Raw genomic sequence first — 19,224 nt, forward strand, 5'->3', positions numbered from 1 at the left:
TTTTTTTTTAAATCAGTATATTATAAAAAAGTTAGTGCTTGTTTTTTAAATAATTATTGATATATATTTATTACATGTATATAATAATTACAGATTTTTTTTTGATTCTTGAAACTAATTTATATCGCAGATATAAAAGCTTACATCCATTAATCATTTTGTCTAGGGTGTCAAAAATTATTCAACCGGCACTATCGGTTGGTCGACCTTTGTCGCCCGCAGCGGAAACGACCAATGGACCAAACATATATGAAATATGTATATTTGTGTGTGCGAATGCGCATATGTATGTGCGAACATGTGTGCATAAACGTATCTTCGCGGATATTTGCGGAATGCTTGTAAACTCATTACACCGATATTTTTATGAGATAATATTTTAAAGTTGAGGAAGATAAATATATAATAACAAAGTTAATAAGTTATATGAAAATATGAAGCACAAAGATGAAGATAAATATATTAAAATATTATGTAATGTATAAAATAGCTATTTTATTTAAAAAAATATATTTTCTCATATAAATATGTTTATTAATTTATGTAACGCGCCTATTATATATTTTTCTAAAGATCTGTTCAATTATTTTGATATATTTAAATTACTTAATTACATGCGTTTTTCCAATTCGTGTTTTCCATTATTTTGATCGACAAAGTATATAACTTTGTAAATGTTATGCCGTTACAACAAAAAGATAACAGCGTAAATACACTGTATTTTACTTTTAAAAAATATGTTCTTTTCTTCTTCTTGTATAGATTTATGATTTATTTATAAAACAACACATTTTTTAGAGCATTTAAATGATTTTATATACCTTAGAAATACGATTATATTGCGCCAACTTCACTATTCGCGCCACATATACTATATTATTAGCGTACATTTTTCAACATCATTTATTGATTAACCTTATTTAAATGCTTCAAATTGAATAAAATATATTTTTGTTTATAACTTTAACACTATAGTATGAGATAATTAAGTTTTTTAAAGAAATATATGTAAAAAATGGTATACCTTGCAAGGAGAGATGCAATTTCGTGTTCCGTTGAAAATCACAAGATTGAAAATGAGTGAGATGTCGCTGCGATCAACATGCGCGCCTATCTTCTCTCCGAGTGCGTTCAGAAATATACCATTGAATAGAGTAGTCTTTAATTGACCAATCAGGAGCAAAGATTTCTTTGTTCTGATTGGTCAATTAAACGCTACTTTATTCCACGGATAAAATTTCCGAATGCTCACAGGATAAGTCAGTTTGACCAACTTAAAGATTTCTGTTGTTGCAGTATCTTTTGAAATTAGCTGTCAACAGCTGTCAAAATGGTTAATAAAGATCAGATGAAGAAGGATATAAAAGAATTATGCAAAAATGACAAATATTCCATTCTACTTCCTACTTATAATGAAGTGGAGAATTTACCGATAATAATATGGCTTATTGTGAAATATATGGAAGAGAGGTAGCTGCATAACCTGAAATTGACTAGGAATAATATGCGATTAATAGAAAAAAATAAATAAAGACACAAATTAATTTAAACTGCAAAACTGAAAATAATTGTTAAGCGAAAATCTAAAATATTACAGCGAGCTCGCTTACGAAATTATCGTAATAGACGATGGTTCACCAGATGGTACTCTGGATATGGCTAAGCAATTGCAAAGGGTTTATGGCGAGAATAAAATAATCTTAAAACCCAGAGAGAAGAAATTAGGATTGGGGACTGCTTACATGCATGGAATTAAATATGCAACAGGAAACTTTATTGTTATCATGGATTCTGATTTGTCTCATCATGTATATTTTATATTGATAAATGAATAGAGTGATTTAGTAATAATAAGCATATTTCATGAGAAAATCTTTACCTTTCAGCCGAAATTTATTCCAAAAATGATTGAGTTGCAGCGATATCTCAATTTGGATATAGTCAGTGGTACAAGATATATACAAGGCGGTGGTGTTTACGGATGGGATTTCAAGAGGAAGTTAGTCAGTAGAGGTGCAAATTTCTTAACACAGATTTTGCTGAGACCTGGTGCAAGTGATTTGACTGGTAGTTTCAGGTAGTGAATTTTTTATAGACTTTTATTTTTATGAAATGTCTAATGATTCTAATGTATTCATTTTTGATTTTCTAATTTCAGGCTTTACAAAAAAGATGTATTGGAGAAGTTGATACTATCTTGTATGTCTAAAGGTTATGCATTCCAAATGGAAATGATAATTAAGGCTAGGCAATTCAATTATACAATAGGAGAAGTTCCAATTACATTTGTTGATAGAGTCTATGGTCAATCCAAATTTGGTGGATCAGAGATTTTCCAATTTGCAAAGAACCTTCTATATCTCTTTGCTACCACGTAAAGCTGAGCATTTTCCCTTAGGAAAAATTCAAATTTTTTCACAAATATCAAACTTCCGGATTAAACATTTTATACTGTGTATTATGTAAATGTCTAATTGGTGCGACCAATATATATATGAGTATATAATTAAAAAATATGTATATATTTAAAAAATTATATATATATATATATATATATATATATATATATATTTGTATAAATTAAAATACAATATATTATATTGAAATTAAAAAAAAAAACTTGTATTGTTGCTGATTATTAAATCTCTTAGTAAATATCTGATTATTATGAATGGTTGGACATATATACAGATTACCATGTCAGGTATTTCTGTCATGTGATGTTTTTATAATATGAATATTATCGCAAAAAGGTATAGCTATTTCACGAAGACACGTGTTCTACACGTGGCCGCGAACGATAAAGAGAGGCATGCGTATATAACAATTCCTGTGGGCTCGTCTACCCTCGCCGCACCCTTTGACGTCACGCAGCCTCCATTTATTGATCCATTACGAAATTACAGTCTATATTTCGACTCGAATAGAATGCAAGACGCAAGTAGACTAGATTAACCAGGATGTAGGAACTAATATAATAAACAGATTTTGTAACGCGAAATAGCTTTTATTGAAATCATTTATCTCAGAGATTCTCAAACATTATCGCAACTTAATCAATTCATACATCACATGTAATCCTTGAAAAATTCTAAACCTGAAAAATCTCTAAAGAGAAGTATAGAAGTTTTATTAAATAAAAAATCTAAAAATAACTTATTTCAAAACAATATTTTCTTAAATTTCAAAATAAATTGAAAAGAATTTATCTGTTAAATCTTATTTTCAAAATCAAAAATTAAAAAATTTTTAGTTTTCTTTTTAGACCTAATATGATATTTACTTATTGTTAGTGATGTAATTAAAAAAATATAGAACTAAAGAAAATTACAAAGTTTTAATCAAGGATTTTAAGCAATATATATTTTTCGCTCCCACGAAACCGAAAACAGTGACTTTTATTTTTAATTCCGAATTATTCCTCGCGAAAGTTAAAATCAAGAGATAAGAATAGAAAAGAAAAGAAAATAATTCAATCGCAACGTTAATCCTTGACCTTTTACGACCGAAAGAAATAAAAACCTATTAAATTTTTAATTCCTGATTCTCTTTCACTCTGTTCTTCCGAGAGATTTGTACTATATATATTCGCGAATTATACAGAAGCCTCCATTTATCACATAGCAATATTGCGATGTCTTTGATATTTGTGTCATATTTACAGCAACACCTGTACAAAAACGTTATATATTTGCGAATATACGCATGCCTTTTTGCAAGGAAAATCCCTTAACCCATCAGCAGAGCCTGGTAGAGGGTGGTTTTAGATACGAAGCCAGTTCTGTCGCAAGCTTCGCCGCGGCTGGATGTATAAGTGGGGTGGCCTGCGCGCCGGGGCGAAACTTGCAAGCTCCCCCTTTATCGAGCTTGCAGATGGCTGTGCCTTTTCGATTTTGACGTGTCCCTCCGTGTTTCTCCCCGTTCGTTCGTTCGCGCCCTACGTGATATAATATTTCTGTCGATTAATTCATCGTTCGCTTTATCGTCCGCCACAATCAGCATCCCTCGACATGCCCAGGAAGGTCGGATTCAACGTCGTCTATGCCACGAGTAAGGCGATCAGACCCAGAATTGCGAAATAAACCGCGTACTAACCTCGAGTCGAAAAAGGGCTGAGCATTACAAGGAGAACTAAATTCAACAGATTTAATTTGCAATAGATGGGTATAAGTGAATATAATAATTCCATCGGAAAGTTGCTGTTTGGCTATTTTCCCAGATAGTGCAGCAGTTATTACAATAAATAAAATGATGTGATTCGTGAATACGGTGATCCCATAAAAATTAGTTGAAGTTGTAACTAGGATATTCACAATTAATATTTACGGGAACAATTTTAAATAAAATTATAGAAATTTTTTTCTTGCTTTCTGAAATTCACCCTTTGTGGCTCAAATTGGTATAATTCTTAGCGCTTCAATTATTTTGGACACGATCTCCACCAGAGGATTTTTCCAAGAGAGATTGCCACGTTTCAATGCTCATTATATATTCGGATACATTGATTTCTTCTGCCGACACGAGCTGCGATCTCTCAATTTGCGACGAAGCATGTTATTTGGCACGTGTCTCCGGTTTAATCGATAGAAGCAATCTTTTGTATTATACTGCAGAATTAATTAAAAATACGTTACTAATGCATATTCATAAATGTGGCACGGTCCTAAAATGGCTCCATTGTACAAATCCACGTTCTCTTAAATATGCAATCATAAGACACGCACGAAACCGCAGTATTGTGTGGCAATGTTGCGCAATTTCTCTCGAAAGATGTATTTTGAAATTTTAACAAGAATAAATAATAACAAAAAATTCCAATTTCTTTTTGTACGGAAAGTTATAAATTCTGAAAATATGAATAAAAATAGACAATTAAAATAATAAAAGAAACACTCGAAAAAATATCTAACAATAAAAGCACTAATAATAAGTAACAATGTATTCAGCACCATACAACTATGTATCAATAATTAAGTAACATATAGTGAGAACTACATCGAGCGTATTCAATCGATATTTAGTTTTAAATTAACATTTTAATGGAATGCTTGTAACTCTTAGATATTTAAACTATTATTACATCATCTCTTAGTAGTTTAATCATTTTGCTCTATTAAGCAAGATAATCAAATTTTAGAGCAATTTTTTCATTGCATTCTAATCTCCTTAGATTCATTTTTATTGTTGTTACTTCGCGAAATATACGAGATAAAATATATATTGATAAAAATGTACATAATATTTACTTTAAAATTAAACTTAAAATAATAATACAAAAAATTTTTTCAAGTAATATATTTATGTATTGTTTTTTTCGTAGTAGAAGAATTAAGTGACTTAGATTTAATCGCATTTTAAAATCTATTGTTTAGGCGAGGAGGATAGGCACTCGTCGTTAGAGCTTAATGTTCACGGGCCAACAGTAAGAGGTTGGCAAAGTGCAAGAAATTGCACGTATCCTCAGGAACTAATCTTACGTCTTCATGGGCCCACGAAGCTTACAAGGATACAGGTTCTGGCTCACCAGTATCTCATACGTAAGTGTGCGTTTTAAAAAGTTATCCGCTATTCGAAATATTCATTCAATATATATTCATTATATTCATTAAATCTGACTTACGAAAAATAAGATAATAAATTTTGTATATTAATATTAAATCGAAATATTGATATTTCTAACAAATAAATTAAAAAATAGGACTTGTAAATGTAAATTGCAGCTAACTGCAAAAAAATAATATGTTAAGCTAGAATAAAAAATATTAAATATTGTATTTTTATCAGAAAGAGAGAAAAAAATCTTATATTTATTAATTTAGTGTCCTAAAAGCTACTTTAAGATAAAATTGCTATACTAATTTTATCAATAATGTTGGTAAATTATGTTACAAGTATAATGTAAGTAACTATTGACAATGAAATAAACATCACGTTAAAAGGAAACAAAGACCAATATTCTTAAAATCGCTATTGTCCATTAAAATGACATTCTAGTTAAAAAGCAATTTGCCGACAATGGAAATTGAATTAACGGGCCTACCGTAATTTCCCGGGGCTACATCATTTCCTCCTCTTTCGCTCGTTTATTTTGGGTGTATTGTCGGAAATGAAACTATACCGAGCGGGCAAGAAAATCATATCAGTTTTCAATCTAAGATTACGACCGGATATAAATCTTTCCCGATGAAAATTGTTGACGCAATTTTCCTAAGAATATTGTATTAATCTAAATATTAATCTAAATATATTTTGTAACGTTTATTTTAATTGTAGCTGAGAAGTTGGAGATCTGGACATCGAGGGAAGAAAATGCATCCGCTTCGACGGACTTTAGTTACCTGGGCTACATTACACTATCCGACAATGCGTCGACCCTTTACAAGAGCAGGGAGCTGAAAAGCGTGGCCCTTCCTGAGACAGAAGCACTGTCATTGAAGCTCAGGCTACACAAACCGCACAATAACGCGCACAACATCTATTGTCAGGTACGGGTTACTTTGATAGATAATTGTAAAATAATATAAAAATATAATTTAATAAAACTATATAAAATAAACTAAATTAACAAAATTTATTAATTTAGAAGTCAAATTAAAAGCACAGAGATGGATTTATATTTTTTTAATTCTTTGTACATATTGTACAATAAAAATCCAAAAATTATTTTTTTCGATCAGGTTGGTCTTATTGCTATAAATATACTTGGCGAACCCTACGGCCAAGAATTAACCGGACAGGGAGATGCCCCATATAATCCACATTATACCTCGCCTTACGACGATCTAGCGTTTGAAATGTATGTCGATCGGGAAATAGCAAAAATCATAAGGCAAATGGAAGCGAAAAAATTGCTAGCAGTGGAAGAGGAGAGATTCGAATACGCTTCGAAATTGAAAGTGGCAATGGAAAATTTAAGAAAAGCAGGGGAGCGGCTGGGCAAATACGAATTGGAAAAGAAGTACGCTATAGCTTTAGAAGACTACGATAAAGCCAAGGCTAAAAAAGCCCAAGCTCAACAATATAGACAGCAGGTCTACCAATCATTAGAAATATACAACTTGCTCGAAGTTCATGGGGTTAGTAGCGTTTGCAATTTTTTCGAAATCTTTTATCAGCAAAAATTCGGTAATAATAATGAAAATAAAAAAAAAATATTACAGCCTGTAGAAAAAAACAATTTGTCATCCATGGAAGATACAGAGCAGACATCAGCTGACACGTGTACTTCGAAAATAGTGGTGTTACCCGACGACATCACATCTCCCCCGAGATTAGTTATACCACCTAATCGCAATGGTGCTTTGTCACCTACTGGCCCTGCACATCAACCGCCTGTGTCGCCTTTACATCAAAAATCTAATAGTCCCGGTATAATTTATTTAAGCATATTATACGCGCGCGCGCACGGGAGATTCTCTGTCTTTTAATATAATCTAAATTTTTAGATTTTTAAAATTTTTATATAATATTAAATCTTTATATTTTTGTTATTTCCCAGAGGTAACCGATAGTCCTACAAATGGTGTTCATGAAAAGCAAAGCAACTGTAACAAGGGATCTCTCAGGCGGAAAACTAAATCAGCGGGTCCGGCTCTTCGCTCAAGTTACGAGGCTTATGAAGAAAGAACTATTCCCGCTTTGAGACAGTAAGATGATATAACATTGAAATATTGTGATGACATAGAAATACTATATCTTTCATTTAAATATCTTTTTTAGCTCGCATACGAATGAATTCACAAGAGAATGCCACCTAGATAGCGCAGAGACGAAAGTTACCTCGAAACTTAACGATAGAGAAAAAAAACAAGCTGCATTGCCTATCGCGGTTTTCGGAATGGACATGGTAAGAATATTATAAAAACTATTTTCTATAATCTTTAAATACAGGGGAATAATAATAGCAATTGTATACAGGTGGAGAAGTTCTATTCAAAACAATTCACGGATAAGGAGGAAGGATTGATGCAACTGAAAGAAGAACTAAAGACGTTTGATCCGGAGGTGTCAAAGCATTCTCCGAATAAAACAGCCAGGGCGGCGATTCTACTGTTACACAGAGCTCTTAGAGACAAGGTCTTCAGCGTGTATAGTTTAGCTGCGCAACTTATCAGGATCTTCTTTGCTGAGTTCGCCGCGGATAGGTAAACTCAATTTCTTATTAGAAAATGTCATTATTCTTAGTATTATAATAAACTTCCAATATTTTCAATTGATAATTTATCAATAATTTATTCAGAGTATCCTCGACTGAGATTGCCAGAAGCGTCGAACGTTTACTGCCGGAACTTTTGACAAAGTCCGGTGACACCACCCCCAGGATACACAATATGGCAGTGCATACAATCCTCAGTATGGCAGACTGCAAATGTGTAAGAGAATTGCATATAATACCGGTGCATTTAACTAGGCCTGTCAACAGTAGCACGCATCAAAGGCTAGCGCTGAGCAGATTGGAGATGGTGGAGCAACTGATACTGAGCCATGGCATCTCCACGGAGAAGCAAAGGTGATTCTGAACTATATACTTAAGACGTTCTAGTCTGCATGAGAATTATTAGATGTTTTGAGGAATCTTAGACCTCTGCTGTCGAAGCGCCTTCTATCTGACTTTCATCTAGCGATTTGCAGAGGTCTTTCCTCAAGTTCATGTATTATTGAAATGCAATTACTCTGATAAGATATTGTAACTGTTGTAGCGGGCTGACTTGTCGGACGTTATCCGAATTAGGTTCTTCCGGTCTGCACCATCCAGCCGAAGCGGTGCGAAAAGTCTCCGAAAGAATTCTTGTATTGGTATACAAGGTCAATCCCAGATTGGTGCGGAAGCAATTGCCACCTGACGACGATATAACTCGACGAAATCTGTTATATCGTCAGCTTTTCCACGAATTCGATTTGATTGATCTTCAGGTAGGTCCAAATGTATAAAGTTGAGATTTCGAATTTATGTGCAAATAATTACAGAGGAAAAAGGAAGCCGAATCCACCCATAAAGCAACAACGACGCCCACGCGAACAAAATCTACAGAAAATAATGTAACTAATTTAACCAAATCACCGTCGAGGTCGAGCCCGGTCGTAAGTACTGGAAGTTCAACAAGTATCACATCTCCGTCCGAGAACAGTATTGATCATAAGGGAGATAAGTACGTGCAATGCAAATTAAAATTCATAAATTATTTTGCAATAGATATGAAACTTTTTAACATCTATTTATTTCTCAGAATGTGCATATTTTGCCTATCAAAAGGTCAAGTCTATTCTGAAGAAGGTTTAAACATACATTATTGGAGGACTTGTCCTATGTTAACAAAATGTGAAGCGTGTAAACAAGTTGTAGAAATTTCTTATTTGAATCTACATTTGTTAAGTAAGTACATGAGAATTTTATATATTCAAATGATATTTAATAATAGAAAATATTCTATAAACAACGATTAAAAAAGCATGATAAACAAAATTGACAATGTTATTTAAAATTCGCATTTATTGTGGAGTTATATGTACTAATACGAGAGTGAATCGAAAAGTAACTTGGTTCAAAATAATAGACAATGATTCTAAATCCAAACTGCATTTTATATATATATAAACAACCACGAACCAAGTTACTTTTCGATCCATCCCCGTATATGTAATATATTTTATCAACTCTTTTTTTTACAGATGAATGCGATATGAGGAGTAATTATGTAAAATGTGAAACATGTAAACAGGCAGTTCATGAAAATACATTTGAAAATCATAGACAAGACAAAAAATGCACAAGTATGTGAATATTATCTTATTATCCTGGTACCATTCACAAACTCGAAATGAATTTATAATTGCCGATATTGGAAATCAAGTATGGCAGAAATTTGAATCTTGATTCTTATTTTAGAACCTATAGAGGGATATGAACGCTGTCCTCTCTGTTCAGCTTTGGTTAATCAAAACAAATGGAGAGAGCATCTCATGGGAGAACATCCATGCATAAACAACCCACGAAGCAAAATTGGAAAAAGCTGTAAGTCTTGACATATTTTGATCCTAATAAAAAAGTCATTGTTTAAACTATTATTTATAATAATATAAGAACTAATATTATTTATATAATAAAATATTAAGCTATATTATTTTTTATGATAAATGTAAAAAGATTCTTTCTCTCTTTCTACGAGTATGTGTGTGTGTGTATATGTATATATTGTATATAAAAAGATTCTTTACAAATATAGAGAAGCAATAATTACGTATAGAACAACAGAATAAATTGTTTTATATAATTTTAACTTGAATATGATTCTAGGTTCGAAATCGCCATCTAACACTCAAAATCTCAGCGGCAAGTTAACATCGCCAACGGGTAGGGATTATTAGCATCAGGCATCAACCTCGAAACTAATGGAGGAATTCGATAAATCTTAGGAAGATTTTTTATTTTATTTCTTTTTATAGTTTATATATATACATATATGTTATGAGCTGTCCAGCCTTTTTCATATTTGTACCTATATTTAAATGATTTTTATAGCAGAACCCGTCCTTTATATTGATAGAGATCTATATTGAGAGATTTTTATTGTAAGTTGAAAATCCTAATGTGTAAAATTTTAGATGACATGCTTATATCAAGTAAATTTGCGTAAGATATGACTCGATTGAAAGTCAAGGCAAGAAATACCAGAAGTTGTTAACAGATTTCATTCTTTCTCGCATCGTTATCGCATGATACTCATGAAATTTGCAGGATTGCATCAATTATTAAAGGTAGTGATATCAGATGTTATAAAAACATCAATTTATTTCGGAATTAATGATTCCTTCGCATCCGGCCATATTTATAAGAAAAATTTGTACTATATATTATGGCGAGATGCATCATATAGGGATTAGAAAACGGAAAGCTGCTTATCGTATGTAATTTCATAAAAGTTATTTCATAGCAAATGGATAGTAAAAGTAATCATTTTATCATCATTCCATTGTCAAAGTTTTTATCCTACGAAATCATATTTTGTATTTATAACTCATTCATAATATAATTTGTATCATATTATTCTAATATCAACATTCGATTATCACTGGGTCGAATAAAAATAATGTTCAGGTTAAATAAAAAATACAATTTCAATATTTCACTTAAATATAGCACATGGCAAAAAGAATGCGTGTAAGAAATTAAAAAAATTGACAAGTTATAATTACATAACTAATGAATGAATCATTAGTTTCAGTCAGTATTTCTGCATCATCGACTTTCTTTTATACCATTACCATTCCCCATTACAATTCTTATATCAATCTTCAGTTCCGATATTATCGTTATTGACGTCCTCGACTAATGCGGCTGCGCGATTTTCCTTGAATTTGTTTTTCTCTGCAAAATTGTAATGTAAATAATCGTCTTCTTCCGTAATAGTATAATATTGTATTATATTCACATAGTAAAACATACCAAATTTAGAGCAATCTGCTCCTAAAAGCCGTAAGTAGTGAATCGCATCACAAGTAGGCACATATGCTCTGAGAGACATTATTCCCCTCCACCCTACCAGTTGAAGATTTAGCTGATTTATATTGTCAGTCTTCTCTTCTTTGTATAACAGTATACAACTTCCAGTTGCTTAAAAATTAAATATACTTTTCAAATATATATATTTGTGTATTATCGTGTAAAAGTAAAAAAACTCAGCATTATTATATTTACTGAAGTCTTTGAGACGTTCTTGAGTATCTGGATTTAATTTTACAATTTCAGGTGGTGTGTGTGGGTCATCACTTTGTAAAAGCATTATTAAATCTTCTTTCGAAATTTTAAGCTTTCTGTTATCACTTATATAATGAATGATACTCTGCATCCCTTCTTGAGCAAGTCTAAAGGCGCAATTCATATTTTTATTGTCACATCGCACAAAAGTTTTAACGCCAGTATTAATCATTTTGACTTTATTTTCGTTAGATATCACTATGTCACGAATTGCCGGCGATGTAAAGTAAATATTTTTCTTCTTTCCTTCGTGACATCTTACTAGCAGACATCGCGGATCCAAATCATTAGATATAACATAAAAATCTCTGAAAACATATTGATGATATAATATAAAAAAAATTATTATACTAATAAAAAAAATTCAAACTCACTTTATAGACTGCCATACATCTTCTGACTCATCCTTGAAAAAAACAAATGGATCTTCCCTATAGCCAACAATCCTTCTTCGTTTCCTTTGTAAGTCTCGTGATTTCTTTTCTTCTTCTAATATTCTTTTTCCACTTTCTGAAAGCTTGTCTTGTGAAGTCTCTTCTTTAGGAATAAGTCCATCCTTGTTTTCATTATTACTTAAATTCGGTACATTCTGATTTAATGTATAGGCTTCACTTTCCCATGGCAGAGATTTTATTTTCTCCAGTACAGCCACGAAAAAACCTCCAGTATCTTGATGATGTGGTAATATTCTCATACTATAATTGGCAAAATAAAAAATGTAGTCTACAAAAATGATACATTTATATCTGGTAAATTATTTGGTATTTACCAATGTTCAAAATGAAATTTGGAAGCCTCGTTCGCTTGTGGAGGAAACATTTTCGGCCGTACTTGCGTCTGCCATTGCTCTGGAACATCATCCCAAGTGTTATAGTATTGTAAATTTTTAGATGCTGGTTTCCAGTGTGTAACGCCTGAAATATATTATTATATTACCATACACAGTAAATTTTAAAAGATTCGAAAGTAATCTTTTTTACAAGTATTTCAAATATTGTTAATCTTAAGACTAACCAGGGTCGCATAACAATCCTGGTACCAAGTCTCTACAATCAATTAACTGTACTGAGTCTCCAGTTTCACAAAGAAGCCTGTGAAGCACCGCTTCATTTTCTATTGGATTTAACGAACATGTAGAATATACCATTCTCCCTCCAACTGTTAGCAATTCCAAGCCACGTTTTGCTATTCTATATTGAATTCTGCAAAAAAGTTAAGATTAATTCTGCATTATTATTCAACATATAAATTTATAGCAGATTAAGTTTATTTTTACCCATGGAGATTATTGCCATTAGCAGGACTCCATTTGCACCATATATCTGGATTCTTTCGCATAGTACCATCACCACTACATGGAACATCTGCAAGTATCCTATCAAATCTATCAAAAAACGAAAAGTTTATATAAAAATTCTTGATATATAAATAATCATTCATTACCAAATTTGAATTACCTACTTTAATGTGTCTTTTGTACCATCTGGATTAGTAATTATAAAGTTGGGCATAACAGATGAATCATGATTTGTAATAAGAATGTTTGGGCTGTTCAGTCTTTTAGCTTGGTGCACCAGCATATAGCAGCGATTATTGTCAAGATCATTGGCTATTACAAAACCTTCTATAAAACAAGTTTAGAATATAATACTTATTATTTACTATATATAATGCTTATTACCCTTAACTGAACTTAGTATTAGTTACCTGGAGGAATATTTCCTTCATCTGCATGTATCATTTCTATAAGTTGTGCTGTCTTGGATCCTGGTGCTGCACACATATCAAGAACCTATAGATAGAATTAATGTATTTTATTTTGCCTACTATCTTGTAAATAATTTTAGTAAATTTAAAAAAGTACCTTGTGCGAAGGTTTGACATCTAACACCAAAGGAGGGACCATACTAACTACTTCCTGTCTGCTGATACTACCATTGTTAGTTTCAGCGATAAGAAAGTTATGCAGCCTAAAATATGCTTCAGATCGTCTAATATCTTTTCTAGTTAATTGTAATTGCCATGCCAATTCCTCCGGATAAAAGGGTAAACTATGTAATATAGTCTTTACTTCATTGTTAAAATCTTCCTTATGTTCATTCAAATTTGCATTTAAAATTTCTTTAAAGAAATCACTTTTGATTATCTCCAATAAGACTTTAGCTTCAGCTTTTGAACCAGTAATACGAAAAGCAACTGGCAGATTGGTCCTCATAGTGCTGATAAACGCATCCCATTTATCTTCTGGAACTATTCCTTGTGTCTTATAATAATTCTCAAAATCTTTGTTCTCCCTGATAATATCTGCATAACTTCTATGGGGAGTACTATTCCATTCATCCTTTTTCTACAAATATTAAATCAGATAAGAAAAGAATTTGAAAATGTTTAAAATATACACATATGCATCTATATTAAATCTATCTAAAATACATAAGGATGTATGTATATAAATTATAATTTCATAATTTAATTATTTATCATTAAATATTTTAATAATTTTTATAGTCTTATATAAGTATAATCTCCTATGTTTTTATCTAACTCTGATATTAATGATTATTAGTCATACTTTTAGTTTCTCGCGACGTTTTTCAGCGAAGTTCTTTTTTGGCTTATTTTTTCGCCCTTTACCCATTTTTCTTTTAAAATACGGAGCTTTAATTAATTAATACTAATAATTGCATATACACAGAAATACGATTCCAGTATGAATTAATTTATATCCGAACACAAATAATCGTTCTACTACATGCGGTCGTTTGACACGTGGTAGAGGTTAAATACCGCTATGGCCACTTGGCGCCTGCAGCGTTTAGCGAGCGTCAAGTGAACAAGAAATTGAAATAAATACCGCTGAGGTGGAATAACTATAGATCGTTTGAATCATAAATTGTTTTTTTAAAGAGTATACACATATAATTCTATTTCCAAAGATGTATGTATGCTTGATATATTGTTAATAAATCATTTTGTATATACAATTTAATATAAATATCTATCCAATTAAGAAATAATTGTACAGCTATTAATATGTTATAACAATCGTAATTAATTATTTCGGATTATTATTTACAATATAGTTTACAATCCTGTTTGCAATAAAGATACAAAATGAAAATTGAGTTAATCAAGATGCTAATCAATGCTAATATTTGTCGATATTATCAACCCATAATATCGTCCATATTCTAGAAGTCTTTTATTTACAAAATTATAATGCCGATTCTATGCAATTACAGAACAAGGCCTTGATAAGAAAGTCCATCAGAGTCTACCGATTCCATCCTGTTTCTTAAATGCTCCAATGTATTCGCTAAATGTTTTTGTATTTGATCAGTTTCCTCACTCGCTTCCAAATTGGGAAGCTCCTCTCTAATTTTCGCAATGACTTGATTCAATATTTGCACAGTCACCTAAAAAATAATCAAATTGGGAAGGGCAACTCACATAAAAAATAAGTTGACGAGCTATTCTGTGATTGAATCTTACAGCAGTATTTCCTTTCTCATAGAAGTAAATGTAATGATTCAATAATTCCACATACAATTGCACTTGCACCGATGTATCCATGCATTGGCTTGCTATCCTAATACCTTTCTTCAAACAGTCTAATACTTTACCGCCTTCCTGCATCTGTGAAGTTATATATATTTCTCCTACAATTCTTTCAAATGATCATTTAGATCGATGTATATTCGTACGTACCTCTTTTCCGCCTGTAGCTAAAGATTTTCCTGACCAAAATATATGTGAACAGGTAGCGACTCCTCTACATTGATCAGGCTTTCTCAACAATTTACTAGCATACAAAGCGCACTGATTACGCACAGGCTCTGCATTTTCTTCCCCAAAACAGCTCATTTGTTCAAACGTAGCAATGATCAAAGTGATCGCCGCGAGCTGCGCCTTTGAATCACTTATTTCATCCTCATATATCGAGAATGCTTGACTCATAAATTCATAAGCGACCATTTCGAAATTATCAAAGCGGATTTCGCCGATCGCTATTGCACCTTGTAAAAATAGCCTTAAAGGTAGTTCGGCTAATTCAGCCTTCATCAGTGCCGTGATAGTCGTGTGACAAAATTGAAAAATTTTTTGACACTTTTTTTGCCACATTTCGTCCTGAAAAAACAAGAAAATGTCAGTTAACATCATTATTAAATGATTTTATCTCATTTTAGATACAAAAGTTACAAACTTGATCTTTCAATGCTTTATATGTAAAGGCCAATTGATAACTTTGGAAGACTATGGGCGGCAGAGTGTATTTAATTCTTTTGTTACCACCAGCACTGAAATGTTTCCTTGCAGCGCTTAGTATCATATATTGCTGATCCGGTGTTTCCGATTTAAAATGATGTATTAGTCTACCAAGCAGGCCTTGTTCCTCGGCAAAATCTTCAGGATCTTCCTCTATATTTGGTTGATCCGGCTGATCTTGTATTAAGGGAGATACCATAGAGAGCACTGCATCCACTTGCTCTTGCATCGGTATCAATGTTTCGTTCTCCAAAATATTTGTTATTATATATATAGCTAGGGATTTTCTGCCCTCATAATCGAAATAATCCAAAAGAGGTGCATAATGCTCAAGTTTAAGCACAGTTAATATATTCTTATAATTATCTACAGGAATTTTCATTAATCTAACTAGCTCTCTTGAAACGGCACTATTATATTCCAGCCTGGGAAAAAACAGATATTTAATATACAAAATATGAAAACCTGCCAACATGTACAATAAACTGCTTAAACTTACTTATCGACGTTTTGTTTTTGGAATATTTGGACTGTTGTAAACAAAACTTTATCTACATAATCTACCCGATCTGGATAGCATTTATGCGCTAAGTTTATGAGAGCTACTTGAAGGGACACAATATCTTCAGGAGGCATATCTTGCCTTGTCTATAAAAAAATAAACATCTGGTCAAATAGATAGTACATATACTGTAATTAAAGTATAATGTGTAAGATATCTTGGAACCATTCTCAGACTTAAACTAGATGATAAGGAATTTTTAGCTTTCTAAATCATAAAATTGTCAAATATTGTGCAGTATCTAATCATCATTGAACAGTCATTCTGCCATAATTAAAAATAAAGGTTATTCTATCTAATAAATACCTGTATGATAATAGCAATCTGATCACTAAATACATCAAAAAGTTTGACATCTTGTGGAATTCCTGATTCTTGATTAGGACTTCCCGGCCCTCCTACACCATCGGACCGTTGACTAAAGGCTGCAAGTCTATCGATTAGTGATATAATAATGTTTTTAACATTCACTCCATTTTGCAATTCTGCACAAGATTTTAAGAATGCATTTAATGTTTGTAAGTGGAATTCATCAGGAAAGACCTAAACGTATAAAAAATGCATTATTCTTTTCATTTTTATTATTTATAAGATAAAAAGCATTCATGGCACATCAAAAAATATACTGAATTATACCTGAATTATACACTCCATAAGATATTCCTGTGCTATGGCATCCCTACAACTAACAACTTGTTCCAATATTCCTGGTAATACAAGCTGAAAATATATTTGTAATGTTTAGTAAAATTAGATTAAAAGATAATATAAAATATATATGTGCATATATCTATATAATATACCTTCTTATATTTATCCAATGTTACAGATTCCAATTGGCTAAGCCGTACAAGATTCGTTCCCACTAGAATTCTAAGTTCTTCTCTTTCCCTTTCTCTTCTTTCTCTATCCCTACTATGACCTTGATGTTGCATGCGTACCCATAATTTATTCATTTCTGCAAAATTCATCAGAACAAAATCTATGCTGTCACGAACCTGAAAATAAAATTTTGGGAATAATCGTGTTTAAGAGAGAGAAAAATTTCACAATTTATAAGATACATACAGTCCCATCTTCATCGTCGCCTTCGGTAACATCTGGCAAAATATTCCTTGTGCATTGTAATAAATAATTTCTTAAGAATAAACCGCGTAACGGATGTTGTACACCTCTGCACATTTCTACAAGATCTCTTAAAAGATCCCTTTTCAAGCCAGGAGTTGTTTTTATGTAAACCAAACCAACAGTAATGAGTAAGTAGCTGGAATATTAACCAGATTTTCTTGCTTTACACAATCAGGAAGTGATAATACAGAGTTTCAAAGCAGATACATACAGTCTAGGCACAATATTGCCAACGTATTGTACTAATTCATAAAGATCTGTAACCTTTCTTCCTTTTTGAAATTCATCCAATAAATAAAGTTCTAAATGTCGTAGTTCATCTGTGATTGCCATATCTAATAATAATTGTTATAAGAAATATCTATATCACAAATAAACCAAAATCAAGTATTCGTATTAAATATTATAATTCAAACAGTCACTGAAATTAAATAACTAATAAGGATACACAATTCGTAGTAGCTCTTTGGACTGAGAAGAGAAGTCCTGAGTTCTCCTAACATGGTGGAAGCATGTTTTAGTGCATCCATCAATTTAGCTTTGTCTAAACAGTGTTTCATCTGAAAAGCTTGAACTTTAACCACACCGATAGCATCTTCCAACAACTTCTCTTGCTCCTCCATTCCTGTTATGGCAGGTGTCATTGGCTGTGAAAAAAATAAAGATACCTACCAGGAGGATACCAGGTAGAACCGTACTAGGTAAGCCACACAACTCAAGCATGCACTACGCTTAAGCATTAGGAATACATTGTTTGAAACAAGCTACTGCAATTAATTTACTCATGATTAAAGATAAGCGCCAAGAGACAAAATGTAATTCTTAATTTCTATATACATAATATTACTGTTACAATATATCAAGCATATTAATATTTTCTATATAAATATATTTGCCTACATTAAAAAACAATATAAAAATATATTAAAAAATATAATGATATAGTTTAGAAGTAATTAAAAAAATATTTATTTTAAAAATAAAAATTTATATTATTTACGATTTATATAAACGCCGATTAGTTCGCATAGAAACAAATAATTAATTATTCTATTTCTACATATTATTGCTTTTTAAAAAAATCTCCACGAAACAATTCTAACAACTTTTAGCAAGCATAACCTTTACAAGCACAACCTTAGCTAATTTTTCATGCGACGATCACTACACGGATATAATCTACAACAAAATATTTATTTTTGCGAGCAACATTGCAAAACATTCAAAATACTACGATTCTTACCATTTTCTTGAAAAAAGTACACAATTAATCGTTGTGCACTTCCGATACTCGTTTTTGACAAGACACCAGACGCGTTCAACTTTAGCTAGAATTCCATATGATTCTATAGCTGCTATAGAATAGCATAGAGATAGAGATCTCTCTCCAATTGGTTTTGATAGATAATTTCTATACATATATTATCACACATATATACATATTCATATATGTATATTGGTTTGTTGAGCATGTATTTGAACTTGAATGCAAATAGACAAAAGAACAAATAAA

At 31.7% G+C, this 19,224-nt stretch overlaps 4 protein-coding genes across 8 annotated transcripts; 2 read left to right on the forward strand and 2 right to left on the reverse strand.

Annotated features, from left to right (window-relative positions):
* Positions 1-1,298: 1,298 nt before the first annotated feature.
* Dpm1 (Dolichyl-phosphate mannosyltransferase subunit 1) lies at positions 1,299-2,493 on the forward strand. The gene is made up of 4 exons (XM_070304107.1): positions 1,299-1,470; positions 1,598-1,808; positions 1,887-2,077; positions 2,159-2,493. The coding sequence occupies exons 1-4, from the start codon at positions 1,331-1,333 to the stop codon at positions 2,376-2,378; spliced, it is 762 nt and encodes a 253-aa protein (XP_070160208.1). The 5' UTR covers positions 1,299-1,330; the 3' UTR covers positions 2,379-2,493.
* A 1,300-nt stretch (positions 2,494-3,793) lies between these two features.
* On the forward strand, positions 3,794-12,096 carry LOC138937571 (centrosomal protein of 104 kDa). Of its 2 annotated transcripts, none has more exons than XM_070303960.1 (15): positions 3,794-4,050; positions 5,373-5,537; positions 6,274-6,485; positions 6,678-7,076; positions 7,161-7,368; positions 7,499-7,646; positions 7,720-7,846; positions 7,918-8,144; positions 8,240-8,509; positions 8,682-8,913; positions 8,968-9,149; positions 9,228-9,373; positions 9,670-9,771; positions 9,887-10,012; positions 10,295-12,096. In XM_070303960.1, exons 1-15 carry the CDS (start codon positions 4,011-4,013, stop codon positions 10,363-10,365), a joined length of 2,655 nt encoding a protein of 884 aa, XP_070160061.1. In that variant the 5' UTR covers positions 3,794-4,010; the 3' UTR covers positions 10,366-12,096. The 2 variants fall into 2 exon arrangements, with proteins under 2 accessions (XP_070160061.1, XP_070160062.1); XM_070303961.1 differs by having other exon boundaries at positions 8,700-8,913.
* On the reverse strand, positions 10,285-14,576 carry Nsun2 (tRNA (cytosine(34)-C(5))-methyltransferase Nsun2). Of its 3 annotated transcripts, none has more exons than XM_070303964.1 (11): positions 14,328-14,574; positions 13,620-14,102; positions 13,463-13,547; positions 13,217-13,376; positions 13,032-13,139; positions 12,770-12,957; positions 12,525-12,669; positions 12,130-12,450; positions 11,696-12,063; positions 11,444-11,611; positions 10,456-11,365 (listed from the first exon to the last, which is right to left on the reverse strand). In XM_070303964.1, exons 1-11 carry the CDS (start codon positions 14,391-14,393, stop codon positions 11,286-11,288), a joined length of 2,172 nt encoding a protein of 723 aa, XP_070160065.1. In that variant the 5' UTR covers positions 14,394-14,574; the 3' UTR covers positions 10,456-11,285. The 3 variants fall into 3 exon arrangements, with proteins under 3 accessions (XP_070160063.1, XP_070160065.1, XP_070160064.1); XM_070303963.1 differs by having other exon boundaries at positions 10,457-11,365; positions 13,217-13,379; XM_070303962.1 differs by having other exon boundaries at positions 10,285-11,611; positions 13,217-13,379; positions 14,328-14,576.
* A 156-nt stretch (positions 14,577-14,732) lies between these two features.
* On the reverse strand, positions 14,733-19,119 carry LOC138937485 (vacuolar protein sorting-associated protein 35-like). Of its 2 annotated transcripts, none has more exons than XM_070303811.1 (12): positions 18,955-19,119; positions 18,160-18,379; positions 17,923-18,046; positions 17,652-17,847; positions 17,387-17,581; positions 17,220-17,303; positions 16,890-17,126; positions 16,521-16,669; positions 15,960-16,446; positions 15,464-15,883; positions 15,248-15,391; positions 14,733-15,171 (listed from the first exon to the last, which is right to left on the reverse strand). In XM_070303811.1, the coding sequence occupies exons 1-12, from the start codon at positions 18,955-18,957 to the stop codon at positions 14,992-14,994; spliced, it is 2,439 nt and encodes an 812-aa protein (XP_070159912.1). In that variant the 5' UTR covers positions 18,958-19,119; the 3' UTR covers positions 14,733-14,991. The 2 variants fall into 2 exon arrangements, with proteins under 2 accessions (XP_070159912.1, XP_070159913.1); XM_070303812.1 differs by having other exon boundaries at positions 14,734-15,171; positions 18,160-18,358.
* Positions 19,120-19,224: the final 105 nt, after the last annotated feature.

The sequence above is a fragment of the Polyergus mexicanus genome, unplaced genomic scaffold, assembly GCF_030449975.1.
Source record: "Polyergus mexicanus isolate NDT 795.1 unplaced genomic scaffold, iyPolMexi1.0 SCAF_11, whole genome shotgun sequence".
Lineage (NCBI taxonomy): Eukaryota > Metazoa > Arthropoda > Insecta > Hymenoptera > Formicidae > Polyergus > Polyergus mexicanus.

Excerpts from the sequence above, each read along its gene's own strand:
- Dpm1 (XM_070304107.1), top strand. The coding sequence starts at position 1,331 with ATGGTTAATAAAGATCAGATGAAGAAGGATATAAAAGAATTATGCAAA. Across the intron at positions 1,809-1,886 it reads ATTCTGATTTGTCTCATCAT|CCGAAATTTATTCCAAAAAT; the intron begins GTATATTTTATA and ends TTTACCTTTCAG. Across the intron at positions 2,078-2,158 it reads GATTTGACTGGTAGTTTCAG|GCTTTACAAAAAAGATGTAT; the intron begins GTAGTGAATTTT and ends TTCTAATTTCAG.
- LOC138937571 (XM_070303960.1), top strand. The coding sequence starts at position 4,011 with ATGCCCAGGAAGGTCGGATTCAACGTCGTCTATGCCACGA. Across the intron at positions 4,051-5,372 it reads CAACGTCGTCTATGCCACGA|GCGAGGAGGATAGGCACTCG; the intron begins GTAAGGCGATCA and ends TCTATTGTTTAG. Across the intron at positions 10,013-10,294 it reads AAGCAAAATTGGAAAAAGCT|GTTCGAAATCGCCATCTAAC; the intron begins GTAAGTCTTGAC and ends ATATGATTCTAG.
- Nsun2 (XM_070303962.1), bottom strand. The coding sequence starts at position 14,393 with ATGGGTAAAGGGCGAAAAAATAAGCCAAAAAAGAACTTCGCTGAAAAA. Across the intron at positions 14,103-14,327 it reads AACGTCGCGAGAAACTAAAA|AAAAAGGATGAATGGAATAG; the intron begins GTATGACTAATA and ends TAATATTTGTAG. Across the intron at positions 12,451-12,524 it reads AAATTTCATTTTGAACATTG|TATGAGAATATTACCACATC; the intron begins GTAAATACCAAA and ends TGCCAATTATAG.
- LOC138937485 (XM_070303811.1), bottom strand. Across the intron at positions 17,127-17,219 it reads TTATGGAGTGTATAATTCAG|GTCTTTCCTGATGAATTCCA; the intron begins GTATAATTCAGT and ends TTATACGTTTAG. Across the intron at positions 16,447-16,520 it reads CAAAAACAAAACGTCGATAA|GCTGGAATATAATAGTGCCG; the intron begins GTAAGTTTAAGC and ends GTTTTTTCCCAG.